This window comes from Silene latifolia, chromosome 8 (assembly GCF_048544455.1).
Source record: "Silene latifolia isolate original U9 population chromosome 8, ASM4854445v1, whole genome shotgun sequence".
In the NCBI taxonomy this organism is placed as follows: domain Eukaryota; kingdom Viridiplantae; phylum Streptophyta; class Magnoliopsida; order Caryophyllales; family Caryophyllaceae; genus Silene; species Silene latifolia.
This window is the reverse complement of record NC_133533.1, coordinates 16201000-16216374: the sequence shown is the minus strand read 5'-3', so window position 1 is coordinate 16216374 and position 15375 is coordinate 16201000. Positions and strand designations below refer to the sequence as shown.

The window sequence follows — 15375 nt, the reverse complement described above, 5'->3', positions numbered from 1 at the left end:
TCTACCGCCAAGACGACGTGTTTTAAGGTCTTGGGGAAATAAACTTTAAAACTCAGCTCCGAACCTCTAATCTTTAACCTATCCTACAGATGTCCGGCTTACCTATGTTTTCATCATTTAAGCAATACTGCAGGACTGCAGGCAGCAGGCCGCTTACAGCAGAAAAACATTCCAAAATTTCATCCACAACAATTTTGAACCTATGCAGTAGAAAATTTCTACTTGGGGCACGATCTAAATAGTTCCGAGGTAAAGAGAGACAATAGCAACAATGCACATACTGTAATCAACCCAATAAGCAGATGAAGGAAGGAAAGAAATGCATGTTTTTTTTTCAAATATTCCATAATCAAGTATTACAGGCTACAGCTGCAAGTATCCAAGTTTTACACAGCTTTCCGCCTCCTTTAAAAGGCAGACAGGAAGACAAAACTTGACACGACGAAAATTTAATGGCCAAAAGCCAGCACAAAAAAACAACTCATAATTTATGACAGGCATGTGTCCTACTGACACTAATTGCCTTGTATCAAGGATCGTAAGAAACCTCGTAGTAAATGAAAAAAAAAAAAAAAAAAAAACAGGACATTACAAAACAGAATCAACAAATCAATAACTTAATTGTGGTTTGCGAAGAACATAACCTAAGATCTGATCTCGGGATCGGTATAGCTATATCAGGAATGTATTAATTTCAGATAATTGAATTGATTATCAAATGCATATTGAGAATCAAGACGGTACCAAATCAAGGCTGTTGTTGAGCATCCATGTAGCCAGCATCGACGAGGACCTTCTCTCTTTTAGCCAACTCGATGTCCTCATCAACCATCATCTTCACCAATTGCTCAAAACTGACCTTGGGTTTCCATCCCAGAACTTCCTTAGCCTTGCTGGCATCACCCTTGAGATTGTCGACTTCCGCAGGCCTGAAGTACCTCTTGTCAATGACCACATGATCCCGCCAGTTCAGGCCAACATACCCGAACGATGCTTCCAGGAACTCTTCAACAGTGTGAGAGTCCTCAGTAGCTACGACATAGTCGTCTGGCTTATCTTGTTGAAGCATCAACCACATTGCCTCGACATAATCCCCGGCAAAACCCCAGTCCCTGGAGGCCTGTATATTGCCCAGGAATAGTTTGCTCTGAAGGCCGATCTTGATCCTGCCTACAGCCCGAGTGATCTTTCGGGTCACAAAGTTTTCTCCTCTTCTTGGTGATTCATGATTGAACAAAATGCCATTGCAAGCAAATATGCCTGCCAAAAGAATAATGATCAGAGTTTTACTCGCCATTTTTGTAAGAACTGCTCAATCAAAATGCAAACCAACAACACAACTTTATAGAATAAAAAGATCATCAAATTTCCACGCTCAACTTGCACTAAATCCGCCAATTTACAAGACGTGCATTTCACACTAACTTCTACTTCAACCAAATAATCAAGAAACTGGAAAGCATTGATCTCAAACAAAGTTGGCTGGGAAAACTTGGCTATGTATTCTATAAAGCACTTGATCACATCAAAGATCAATAACACCCCCAAAATCATAACTTCATAGAACCAACTGACTGTAATTTAACAGAAAAACCCGCAAAACAACAGCAAGATCATACTTGAAAACTCCAAGACTACCCCATGATCCTAAATCCACCCACATTTCCACAACCTAAGCAAAATCCTCAAATCATCGCCACAGTCAACATTATAATCTCTCAACCAAAAAAAAGTCAAGCATTACTCTCGATCAGATGACAACTATATGACTCTAAAACAACCTAAAAATTTTTAAGTCAACCCTTACACCTCTAATTTTACAAAATTACGCTCATCCGCAATCATACACTAAAATTCCGTGAGCCAAACAAAACAATCAGAGCTTCACACGAATACTGTCGAATTAAATGGTGGATCATGGAAGAGGCAAGGGTCAAGATCCGCCACTAATCAAATCAACCCACATTGCCACCCTCCAGCCAAGCTGACCGACAACATCAAACCCTCAAAAAATCAAAACAATAATCAACTGTTTCATAATCATAAACTGGTCAAGGTTATACTCGATATCAAATTCTTTTACTTAGATCTGCAACTACTCAAACCAAAACCAACCTACATTGTAGCCCAAACACAAAATTCACCGACACTCAAAACCAACCAAAAAACACAATCATTTGATCATGCTTTTTATTCTCCGCTACAAAAATATTTTAATCAAACGTAAACAAACAACTTAGATCGCAAAATCAACCAACCACATTGTAATTTAATCACGCAAGTAAATAAGTGGGATCAAACCCGCGAAATCAACCAACGACGTTGTAATTTAATTACCCCCACCCCCTCCCAATCACGTGATATTTTAATCAAAGGTAAACAGATCTCGCAAATAAAAAAAAAATACATAGTCTCACGGTAAAATCAACCAACCACATTGTAATTTGATCACGCCTTTCATTCTCTACTAGAATCAAACGTAAATAAACAAGTGGGATCAAACCGCAAAATCAACCAACCACATTGTAATTTAATTACCCCCACCCCCTCCCAATCACGTGATCACATTTTTTTTTATTCGTAAGAGATATTTTAATCAAAGGTAAACAGATCTCGTAAATAAAAAAGAATTACCATAAGCCTCACGGTAATTAACCGTATACCAATGAGCAGCAACCTTAGCAACAGCATAAGGCGACCGAGGATGAAACGGAGTTTCCTCACTCTGCGGAGGCGGAGTAGATCCAAACATCTCACTAGACCCAGCCTGATAATACCTAACATTAGTCCTCCCCGTCTCCGTAATATGCGACCGTAACGCCTCCAACAATCTCAACGCCCCAGTAGCAACAACATCAGCAGTAAAATCAGGGATCTCAAAAGACACAGCAACATGAGATTGCGCAGCGAGATTATAAACCTCGTCAGGGGCAATAGTATCGATCCAACGACGAAGCGAAGATGCGTCAGTGAGATCGGCGTAGTGGAGTTTCATGTGGGCTTTTTGGGTGTTGTGTGGGTCGATGTAGATGTGGTTGATTCGTTGTGTGTTGAAATTGGATGATCGACGGATGAGGCCATGGACTATGTAGTTTTTTGAGAGGAGGAGTTCTGTTAGGTATGATCCGTCTTGGCCTGTTATGCCTGTTATTAAGGCGATTTTTGGTTTGGGTTGAGTGTGGTTGGGTTCTTCAGGGGTTGACATTTTTGGTGTGGAGTGGTGGCAATGGAGGTGATTGTGATGATGTTGTGTGAGGAAGGAGGGAGGATGTAAGAAGGGGAGAAGGGGTATATGAAGAGAGAGGGGAAGGAAGGAAAGACTTTAAAAATGTTGATTTGTTGAGGGGGGAAAGAAAGATTGAGGGAGGATTATGGTGGGGATTGATGAAGATTTGGGAGTAGACCGACAAATGGATTATTCGGGCTAGATTTGGTAAATGGGTTAATTGGTTACTTGTAGATCTGGTAAAATGGGTCAGATTCGAATGATCCGACCCGAAAAGGCTGACCCGAGACCCGAAATGACCCGAAATCCGAATTGACCCGGCCCGACCCAGACCCGACCCGAACATTGTCTGACCCAATGTTGACCCGAGGTGACCCAATCCGAAAAGACCCGACTCATAACTGACCTGATCCCAAATGACTTGAAGAGACCCAAAATGACCCGAAATGACTAGTACTAACTCATATTAATACTATATATATCAAAATAAAGTTTAATTGGTTACAATAATCCCTAATAAATGGTTAAATTTGCAAAATAGCATTTCTTAATCAAAATAGTATTAACTTAAGTGCTTGCTTAGCCATTAACTCAAAAGCAACCCGACCCAAAATGACCTATACCCGAAAATGACCCGACCCGATATGACCTGACAACAGGTCACCCGAAATTGACCTGAAACCCGAAATGACCCGATCCGACCCAACCCGGCCCGAAATATGTGGCAGACCCGAAATGACCCGATTCAAACTAACCTGACCCGTACCCGACCCGAGTGACCCGTTTTGCCAGGTCTAGTTACTTGTATGAATCAGGTTGGATTAGGTGGGTTTTTTTGGGTTCGTGTTATTTTTTAGTCAACTATTATCAAGTTAGTTTATGGATAATAATCTGTGTGCAATAAAAGACAATCGGGTTGGGTTATATTAGTTCAGGTCAAGTTTGAGTCTTGAGTTCGGATGTCGAGTTGGGCACCGGTCAAGTCATTCAGGGCGGGTTATCTTGAAATGGATATATTTCTATTGTATCAAAACTCTTTGATTCAGGTCAATCGTGAAATTAGTATTAACTCATATGTGGTTTGGCTATCTTTCGAGTATATCAAATTTGGAACATTCAGATTGAATATATATCGATTTTTCGAGTACAGATTTATTTCGTTAGTACGCGTTCTAAGTCTCACATGTTTCTTTGTTTTAGAGGAAAAGAATATCTCGTGTAAAGGTTAAGCTGATTGTACTATTAATTCGATCACTTTAAGTTACGGATTATTATGATATAGTTTTACGTCATTTAACCATTTGATTTGCAATTTTTGTATACCTTAGATTTTTAGTTTGATGTCGTGAGATAACTTAATTTTTTATTTTTATTTTGACAAAAAAAGTACTCGTATTATACTTTACAAAATAAATGCCATGTCAATCCCACAAATTTCAAAAAATAAATGCTACGGTGAGTATTACAAATTAACTTGAAACTCCCCTCTTTCGCACCAAAAAAACAAATTAACTTGAAACTTCAATATAAACTACGAGTAGAAATTTCAAAATGCTCCATATAAGTTACTCCCTCCTATTCTAGATAAGTGTCCCATTGTGAATATGTCACGAAAATGAGTTTAGATCACACAAAACGGACAATGGGACAATTATGTGAATAGACGGAAATGAAACTGAATTTGGACCACACAACACTTACCAAAAATGGACAATGAGACATTATTGTGAATAGACGAAAATGGACAATGTGACTGTTATTTAGAATAGGAGGGAGTATTAAAGTGAAAAGTACTCTAAAACTCAATTTTTGACCAATTCAAATCATATAGTCAATGTGAAAATATTACGAGAAAAATCATTGGTGACTATTGACAAATATAAAATGTTGGTACAAACCTCCTTAAAAAATGTTGGTATAAACACTCTAGAGGTTATGTGATTGGGTTGGCTATATTTCGGAGAGTCCGGCGGCCATAAGACGTGCATGTACGTTCCTTTATTCATCACTTTGAATTTGTACGGATGCTTGTTAGGACTGGTCGCCCACAACACCACCACTATAAGGCCATTATCCTAGGTTTGCATTTGACCAAGGAGGTTTTAAATATTGAGTGTATCCAATTATTCATATATCATGATAAATTAATAATACAAGTAATAGAGTATACAATCAGTTGTAATACAAGTGGTTGTGTAAAATCCGAGCTTTATAACAAACTTTACGAATTTTATTTTAAAGAATACGAGTTTGATTGTAAAATTTATGAATTTATCCACTTAAATATAAATGAAGAGAGAGGACGGAGGATGTAAAAAGTGGAGAAGGAGTATATGAACAAAAGGGGAGGAAGTAGGAAGGGAAGACTTCAATATTGATTGATTTGAGGGAGGATTAGGGGTGTGTGTTTGTATTGGGCTAGTCCTTGTTTAATGTAATGTATGAAATTCATTATTGTAGACGATAACTCTCGAGTATATCGAGTTTAACTCATGGAGTGTTACATTGGCGCCAGATATCTTTCGAGTATATTGAAAATTGACCAGGCCCATATCCTAATTGCCCGGACCTTATTCAATCCGACCCGAATGTTTATTATCATACTCTGACCATATCCTCAATAACTTGAAAACATCCCACCTGAAAATTACCCCCAACCTGAAATGACTCTACTCGACTCGACTCGAATTCTTGCTAACTTGAACAACCCAAATTCGATCCGATTGACATATAAGTTATTATGATCCAACCCGACCCGAATTCTTGCCAGGTCTAGGCATCACACGTTTTAAAGGTTGAGTGGATCACATGTAAGTTATTATGATACAGTTTTACATGTAAGGTTGAGGAGTTGACATTTTTGGGTGGGTGTGAAAATGGAGGTGATTGTGATGATGGGGAGAGAGAGAGATGATGGAGGATGTAAGAAGTGGAGAACGGGTATATGAAGAGGAAATGGGAGGAAAAAGGAAGATTTAGGAGTCGTTTGGCTACCCATTCTAAATTCCATGTTCATGAGATTTGTAAAATGGGTGAGTTGTTTCTTTGTCCAAATCACATGAACTTCAATTCTTTTATAATGTGGAAAATTGCTTACGTAGATCCCCCTAGATAAGTGGGAATTGTTGTGGAATTTACTTCCCACGTTTCAACCAAACAACTTTCTTTCGTTTTATGCGATTTATAAAATTATGGGAACTCTTATTTCCTTGAAACTTCAATAATTCCCTTGGCGAACCAAAAGACCCCTTAAATATTGATTTGTTGTGTGTGTGGTTGGGGGGGATGCGGGCGAGGTTGAATATGTATCGGGCCTTATTGCATTATGGTCAAAATATAAGGTAAAACATTTTTTAATGCCTTTAATGTACAATATGCTTTTATGCCGAGAAGATATACTTTTTAAAATCAAATAATATTAATACTAGTTTAGAACCCGAGCAATAAATGCACGGTATATAAAGTATTTTTTATTTTTAATAAATTACTTATATAATAATGGTATCTCATTAACTTTTCATTTTCCTCGTTATTATATTTTACTTTGAGAAAAAAAAAGTTGAAACAGAAAATTAATCAAGAGAATTGAGTAATGTGTTGAAATGTATTTTTAAAGAAAAGCTAATGATTTCAATTTATAAATTCTCGTAATTTTTTTTGTTATATAAGTAATAAAAGCCATTTACAGTTTTATTTTATACGTATGGTCAACCGATCCAGTCATTCTCAAATAATAACATCAATAAAAAATTTAGCTGTTTATAGTTTTATATAAAATTTATTTATATTTTAACTAAGAGATTATATTTTATAGTTTAGTGAAAATAATACAATACAATTTGATGAAAAGATTAATTTTAATAAAATATAATTATGTAATGATATAAATTATTATATTTATTAATTTCCTTATTTAAAAAATGTTAGCATTAAATTGTAATTAACTTCCTTATTTAGGAAGATGCTTTTTGGAGGGAAAAATTATGAGATCACCTATTCATTTAGTAGATAGGGGATTAATACGAAATAATATAATTATATTTATTATTTATTGTACTTCGAGGGTAATATGTGTAATTTACCGAGGTTCGAGGGTACCATGAGAAATTTCCGAATTTTTAATTTAATAATTATTGTGACGTCATCAAAAGTTAAAGTTTCGTTAACGGCCGTTACATGAAGGGGTACCACGGGCACAAAATAGAACTTTAAGGGTACCATGGATGGATTTTTACAAATAAGGATACCATGAGAAATCTGACAAAATTAAGGGGTACCATGGAAATTTCCGAAAAAAAAGGCGGCACAAGTCCGCGGAGAATAATGGCGATACGACGGAAATTTGCCAAATGATATTCTGGGAAAGTTGCCGCTTTTAGCGAGATAAGGGCATAAGGCCATGATAATCCATAGACAATTGGTTTCTTTTGTAAGGTATTATACATAAAAGTTACATACAAATTTACAAAAAAATACAATTTCTTTTTTTTTCACAATTGTAAAATACACTTTTTTAACAATAAATTATAAGATAAAATAGCCCTATACTGAGTAAATAAGCATTTTTATTAAATAAATTATTCATTTATTGTTAAAAATGACCCCCTTAACTTATTGCACATTGGAACTATCTCAAAATCTAAGTACCTATTCTTCAACTACTAAGTTCTATATACTACACATTCTAAAATACTGTGCATTAACACGCAATCTGCGTATGAAAAGTTTTACCTTCAAAGTGTACTTACTTAAATAAGGAAATAAATAAATTTTTCTTTCATTAAATCATTATCCTTACATTAAACAATAATCTTTTCATTAAACTTTAAAATCTTTTTAATCGAAATAAAATATGGTTTGAGAATTACTAGAAAATAAAATCATTAAAATACACATTTCATGATATTATCCAATTGTTTCGGTTTGTTTTGTCGATCAACTTTTTTTTCCCTCAAATCAAATGCAATGAGGTAAAAATAAATTAATGATGAGTTGTCAATCTATTTTGGATAAAAACTCAATTAACGGCTATTATGATTATATCCACTTATGTTATCTGATTTTAGTAATAACGTCATCAGTTAATGTTGATGGGTTAAGTGAATACAGTAATATAATACTATTTTTAAAAATAATGTTGACAAAATATTTGATTAAATATAATCTTATTCGGGTTAAAACTATTAAAGTTTCTCTTTTCCAATTCTTAATATGAAATATTATCAATAGTTATTTTATTATTAAATTTTAAATAGAATTAAATAAATAACAATTTAATTGTTATAATCTCTAACATTCTCATCTTACAAAATGTACATTTATTCGAGAACTACACTAGTTAGTACAACACACGGCTAAAATGATTAGTTTCTCTAATTTAAGGAAAAAGTGTCACGTTAATCTCTTATACTTCCTCCATTCAACTCCATTCTACCACTTTCAATTTTTTTACACTATTTACAAATAAGCATTCAATTTCAATTTTCTCTTAATACATAAGTGAAAATATATTCAAGTGGATCTTGTTTGATTCATCTTTACGAGTACATTAAAAATATCTAACTTTTATAATTTTTGCAAACACGTAGCTAACGATATTACCGCGTAAAACGCGCGTTGACAAACGTGATAAAGTAAAGTGGTAGAGTGGAGTTGAATGAGGGAAGTAGGGGCTTAGGATAAAGTGTTAGAACATCTACATTGAATAAGATATCCTCTTCCTTTCTTTGATTTTTTCTAATTTTTTCATTTGGCCATATCACTCTCTCTTTTCTCTACCTCACTTTTCACTTTCTTCTTTATCTTCCTCTCTTTTTCTCCACGTCAAAGAGGATCATCATTTCCTCTCTTTTTCCACCTTTTGAATAGTCCCTATTAAACCTGGCAAAACGGGGTCACTCGGGTCGGGTACGGGTCGTGTCAGTTTGGGTCGGGTCATTTTCGGTCGGGTTGGGTCGAATCGGGTCAATTTCGGGTGATATGTTGTCGGGTCATTTTGGGTCGGGTTATTTTGGAGTATAGGTTATTTTAGGTCGGGTTGCTTTTAAGTTAATTACTAAGCACTTAAGTTAGTATTATTTTGATTAAGAAATACTCTCTCCTATTTCCTATGTTGTTCCCTTTTTTTTCCTCAAGAATTAAGACAATCAATTTAGACCGCACATTACACATGACCCCACATGTAGTTGATTTTTGACCACACAAACTTGTCCAAAAAAGGAAAGAGGGAACAACAATGAAATTGGATGTAAAGGGAAAGAGGAACAACATAGGAAATTGAAGGGAGTACTATTTTGCAAATTTAACTATTTATTAAGTATTGTTGTAACCTGAAACTTTATTTTGATATATACTCCGCATAATATTAATATGTTTTAGTACTAGTCGTTTTGGGTCATTTCAAGTCATTTGAGATCAGGTCAATTATGAGTCGGGTCTTTTCGGTTCGGGTCACATCGGGTCGTGTCAACATTGGGTTAGACAATGTTCGGGTCGGGTCTGGGTCGGGTCAGGGTCGGGTCAATTCGGGTTTCGGGTCATATTCGGGTCAAGCAAGTTCGGGTCATTTTCGGGTTTCGGGTCTGACCTATTTTGCCAGGTCTAGTCCCCACTACCCATTTTCTTTCTTATTTGGCACAAGGGTAAAGACAAGAACATCCTCCATAGATAGATGATGTCTTCCTCTTCCTCTTCAAAGAGGACGCAAAGAGGATGTTGCCACATTGAAGTGGACATCCTCTTAGCACTCTTTTGCATCTAAAAGGATGGACAATCCTCTTCATTGTGGATGCTTTTAGAGAGGGTGAGTTTCATTTCATCCAACATTAGGATAGACATTATAAACAAATTTAACACTTACTATAAACAGAGGATCCAAATTAAAAGTAGCATTCCTTATTTTGTCCACAACATTATCAAATTGTCCTTATACCTATTTAGTATTTACACAAAATAACATCACGTAGCTCACCTACCAACCGATAATTAAACCTACAATTACATGACCTACCAATTTTTTTCTCTCTTTACTTTTTCTTTTTCCACATTTTTATTAAATTCTCCATTTCTATCTGTTTCCTTTGATATGGATCGGAGAGAGTTCCTATTAACATCACTAAACAAAATGTTTATACAAACACTATAAAGGTGATGACTGATGAATACGTTCTCTCACTCACCATGGTTTTGGAGGGATGCTTGTTAGGACTGGTCACCATTATAAGGCCATGAAAAATTTATGTGTTCTTTAAAACTTAAAACTTTTATTATATTTTATTTAGTAGATTGCCACCAAAAAATTTCCTAAGGCCATAATCCTAGGTTTACATTTGACCGAATAAACTAATTAAAATGTTTGACTACTATTTTAATTATCAAACGTAAACAAATTTTGTAAAATAAATAATATAAAAATAAATAAATTACCGTAAGCCTCGCGGTAATTAACAGTATACCAATGAGCAGCAACCTTAGCAACAGCATAAGGCGACCGCGGATGAAACGGAGTGAGCTCACTCTGCGGAGGCGGAGTAGCTCCAAACATCTCACTCGACCCAGCTTGATAATACTTAACATCACTCCTCCCTGTTTCCGTAATATGCGACCGCAAAGCTTCAAGTAATCTCAGCGCCCCAGTAGCAACAACATCAGCAGTAAAATCAGGGATTTCAAATGACACAGCAACATGAGATTGCGCAGCGAGATTATAAACCTCGTCAGGAGCAATAGTATCGATCCAACGACGAAGCGAAGATGCGTCAGTGAGATCGGCGTAGTGGAGTTTCATGTTGGTTTTTTGGGTGTTATGTGGGTCGATGTAGATGTGGTTGATTCGTTGTGTGTTGAAATTGGATGATCGACGGATGAGGCCATGTACTATGTAGTTTTTTGAAAGGAGGAGTTCTGTTAGGTATGATCCGTCTTGGCCTGTTATGCCGGTTATCAAGGCGATTTTGGGTTTGGGTGTGGTGTGGTTTTGTTCTTGAGGAGTTGACATTTTTGGTGTGTGTAGAAATGGAGCTAAGTGTTTGTGATGATGAAGTAGGGGGAGTATATGTAGAGTGTTTGAGATCACATGTCCCGTTTTTATGTCACATCTCCTGTCTTACTCCCTCCACAAACCTATTTTCACCCCATTTGCTTTATTGCGGTCCCCAAGACGACACTTTGACCGTGTTTTTCGAAGTCTATATGTTACTTTTTTTTCTTGAAAATTTTTTTCGTGAAAGATGTCATAAAAATAAGTGTAGATGTTTTTATTTTATAATCTAATAATTTTTATTCTCCAACTTATTTACGGTCAAAATTCAGAAACTTTGACCTCCCAAAAGCAAATGGGGGTGAAAATAGGTTTGCAGAGGGAGTATTATTTTTATCTTGCTACACATCATCATTTACATAGTAAAAACAGCAATATCTCTTAAGTTAATGATGTGTTACAAGAAGAATATAGTGGGACACGAGATGGGGCACAAAATGGGATAGAAAATCCGCTCTCATATGAAGAGGGAAGGAGGGGCAGTTGAGATCACTTGTCTCACTTTTATGTCATATCTTGTGTCCCACAACCTTAAGATCTTGACACATCACACATAAAATCATAGAAATGGGAATAATATATATCAAAGTGTTTATCTGTCAATAGGATAAGTGATGGGACACGAAATGGACAGATGATCTGCACTGATGGAGAGGAGACTTTAAAATGTTGATTTGTTGAGGGGAAAGATTGAGGGAGGATTATGATGGGGAGTGTTTTGGATTTGTCAGCGTATGGGTTAGGTCGGATTGGATCGGGTGGGTAGTTAACAATTATCAAGATAGTTTACGGATAATAATCGATGTACAACAATAAACATTCGGATAGTATCAACGATAATACAAAGAGGTTGTTTATGGATATTGTCAAACTAGTCGTTTTGGTTGGAGTCACTTAATTTTGAAATGCGTTTTGGCATGTATATGTCGTAACTCAAATAATAACGCACAACCCGAGCATATGTGGACATCTTTCGATTGTGTCGAAACTCTTTGATTCAGGTAATCGTCGTTCAAATAGTATCACCTCAGATGTGGGTCGAATATATTTCGAGTGTATCGAATTCGGTTCATTTGGATTGAACATATATATCGATTTCTTGGATTCAGATTTATTTCTACAGCACGCGTTTTTTTTTTTTGACAGAAGGTGAATAACTTACATTATATATCTCTTTGTATGGCTTTGTAGTGCTAGATATAGTTGTCGAGTGTCTGGTGCTACCTAGTCGAGTAGCTTACTTTGTAATGTTTACAGTACGCGTTTTAAGTGTGACATGTTTCTTAGTTTTAGGCCGGAAATAAATATTTCGTGCAAAGGCTGAGCTAATTGTACTATAAAATCGGCCACTTATAAGTTGTAACTTGCAAGTTATTATGATATAGTTTTACGTCATTCAACAACTTGATTTGATAATTTATGTATACTTTGCATTTGAGGTTCCATCAATTTTAGGTTTTTTGTTTGATATCTTGAGATAGTTTGATTTTTTATTTTCTGACATAAAAGGAAAAACAAATATAACAAAAAAAATGCCATGTCATTCACAGAAATTTCAAAAAGTAAATGCTACATTGAGTTTTGCAAATTAACCTAAAATTTCAATATAAACTACGAGTAGAAATTTCAAAATACTTCATACAAGTTACTCCGAATTAAAGTACTCTAAAACTCCATTTTTGACCGATTCAAATCACATAGTCAATGTGAAATTATTATAAGAATAATCATTGACTAATATAAAATGTTGGTACAAACTACAAACCTCCTTAAAAAAATGTTGGTATAAACACTCTAGAGGTGATGATTGGGTTAGCTATTTGGGAGAGTCGGGCCACCATCTAGGTAGCACCAAAACGGACACGGACACGGGACACGGACACGACACGACATCCCTTGAAATTTAGGACACGGGACACGTTATTTAAATTTAATAAAATATGGAGTATTTTATAATTATAAACGTTTAATTTTATTTTTATAAAAGTATTTTAGGTAACTTACCTTGATTATAACTCATTTTCATTACTATCCAAACGAATCTTTTAATCAATCTCTTTCGACAGCTCATTTCACGCTTAAAGAACATCATTCACCCCAAATGATGTCCAAATGTCATGGACACGCGTCGGACACGGCCGAAATACCATGGACCGTGTCGGACACGTGCCCGAATAAATGTAGAAAGTTAGACACGGCTTTATAGGTGTCCGACACGTTTCAACGTGTGTCCGAGGAGTGTCGGTGTCCGACACGGTGTCGGACACAGGACGGCTGATTAAGAGAAGTGTCCGTGCTACCTAGGCCATCATAAGATGTGCATGTACGTTCCTTTATTCATCACTTTGAATTTGGACGGATGCTTATTAGGACTGGTCACCCACAACAACGACACTATAAGGCCATAATCCTAGGTTTACATTTTACCAAATTATTGGAGGGTTTAAATATTGAGTGTATCATATTATTCATATCATGATAAATCAATAATACGTGTAAAGGAGTATACAACCAGTTGTACGTAATACAACTGGTTGTAAAATCCAAGCTTTATAATAAACTTTTCGAGTTTTGTTTTAAAGGATATGAACTTTATTATAAAGTTTATGAATTTATCCTTTTGAAAAAGCTCGAAAAAAAAATACATATAAGCTCAGATATATGTATATTGATTGTATAATGCTATTGTATAAATAGCTGTATAATCTTATTTACCGTAATAAAATAGGTACATATAATATAAATGACTTACTAATAAAAATGGTTACATTATTTATTATTATACAATAAAATTAGTGTTAAATCCGTGCAAATTTGCACGTGCAAGTTGTTTTAGAATTTGTTGTTATAGAAAATGTAAATACACATGATTAAAGTTTTATTGATTGATTAAGTTTAGTTATAAATTGATATTTAAGATTTTAAATCTGAATTATAGTAAATTTTATTTCCAATTAACGTAAGTGATAGGGTCAATTTGTCGAGTGATTATTGTAGTACAATATGCTCTCTTATTAGCTAAATTTAAGTGTCTACCTTGTCTTGTTACTCGGGTGACTTACAAAAACTCGATATAAGATGAAACAAAGTTATTCAGATGAAAACTAAGTATTTTAATGCCCTTCTCACCCAAATACCGCTTATTAGCTTGATTTATTCATTACGGAGTATACACTAATACTGTGCCTTTAGAATTATCCCGCTGTTTATATTTGTCGGATATGAAAAAATTTGACAATGTTTATACTGCTCCAAGGACTTAATTATTATTATTTTTTTTTTTTTGGCAGCTGTAAAAGAAGGCGTACCAAGGACTTAATTATGAAGGCTGATAAATGGCATCAAACGGATGCTTTTCATGCAAATATAGTTTTTCGTACGTGAAATAATACATTTCCTCCGTGAAATACACTCGCGCTCATCTAACGAAATTCATACCGTGACACATTATTGAAGCAACCATGTCCAAATTTATCATATACTGGAGAAAGACTTAAAGAACAGATGGTCAAGCAAAAAAAATGTTGATTAATTGGTTTTTATTTAGAAAAATGTTCAAGAATACGATTGATTTTGATGGTCAAGCAAGTTGATTAATTAATTAGTTGGGTCAGAAGGGTAGACGAATGCCTGAATGGTGTGGAAAAGGGTGGGTATGTAGTAAGATAGTGAGTAGAAAAACTGAGAAAGTAACTTGATAAACTAGTTTTACACACGTGGAAAAAAAATGCACGGGTTGAGGTACATATTAAATGATACTCCGTATAATATATAGTACGATAATGTAGTGATGCAACTTATTTGTTTTTAGAATTTTATTACCCGATTAAATAACTACATAATTGCTTAAGGCTTAAGAAACTTTGAATATGAGCAATTAAAAAGTGATTTTATTTGTAATACCCCATTTGTTAACACAAATTAATATCACAAATTCTCCCTTTAGAAGAACACTATCCGACACTATCCGTCTAAAGCTGTAGACGGATAGTGTTTCTCTCACAAAATGAGAGTAGATAGTGCAAGTGGGTGGAAATAGATACCCCACTTACCCTCTCACTTGCATTTTGTAAGAGGGTCACTATCCGTCTACAGCTTTAGACGGATAGTG

General features: G+C 35.2%; 1 protein-coding gene across 2 annotated transcripts; it reads right to left on the bottom strand.

Moving 5' to 3' along the window:
• Nucleotides 1-308: 308 nt before the first annotated feature.
• LOC141596492 (GDP-mannose 4,6 dehydratase 2-like) lies at nucleotides 309-11250 on the bottom strand. 2 transcript variants are annotated; one of them, XM_074416672.1, is made up of 2 exons: nucleotides 10652-11250; nucleotides 309-1260 (listed from the first exon to the last, which is right to left on the bottom strand). In XM_074416672.1, exons 1-2 carry the CDS (start codon nucleotides 11220-11222, stop codon nucleotides 749-751), a joined length of 1083 nt encoding a protein of 360 aa, XP_074272773.1. In that variant the 5' UTR covers nucleotides 11223-11250; the 3' UTR covers nucleotides 309-748. The 2 variants fall into 2 exon arrangements, with proteins under 2 accessions (XP_074272773.1, XP_074272772.1); XM_074416671.1 differs by lacking the exon at nucleotides 10652-11250 and adding an exon at nucleotides 2635-3415.
• Between the last annotated feature and the right edge of the window lie 4125 nt (nucleotides 11251-15375).

What these genes read in the sequence shown, in the direction of transcription:
- LOC141596492 (XM_074416672.1), bottom strand. Translation starts at nt 11,222, where the DNA reads ATGTCAACTCCTCAAGAACAAAACCACACCACACCCAAACCCAAAATC. An exon ending in TAATTACCGCGAGGCTTACG is followed by an intron (nt 1,261 to 10,651) that starts GTAATTTATTTA and finishes TTCTTTTGGCAG; the next exon opens with GCATATTTGCTTGCAATGGC.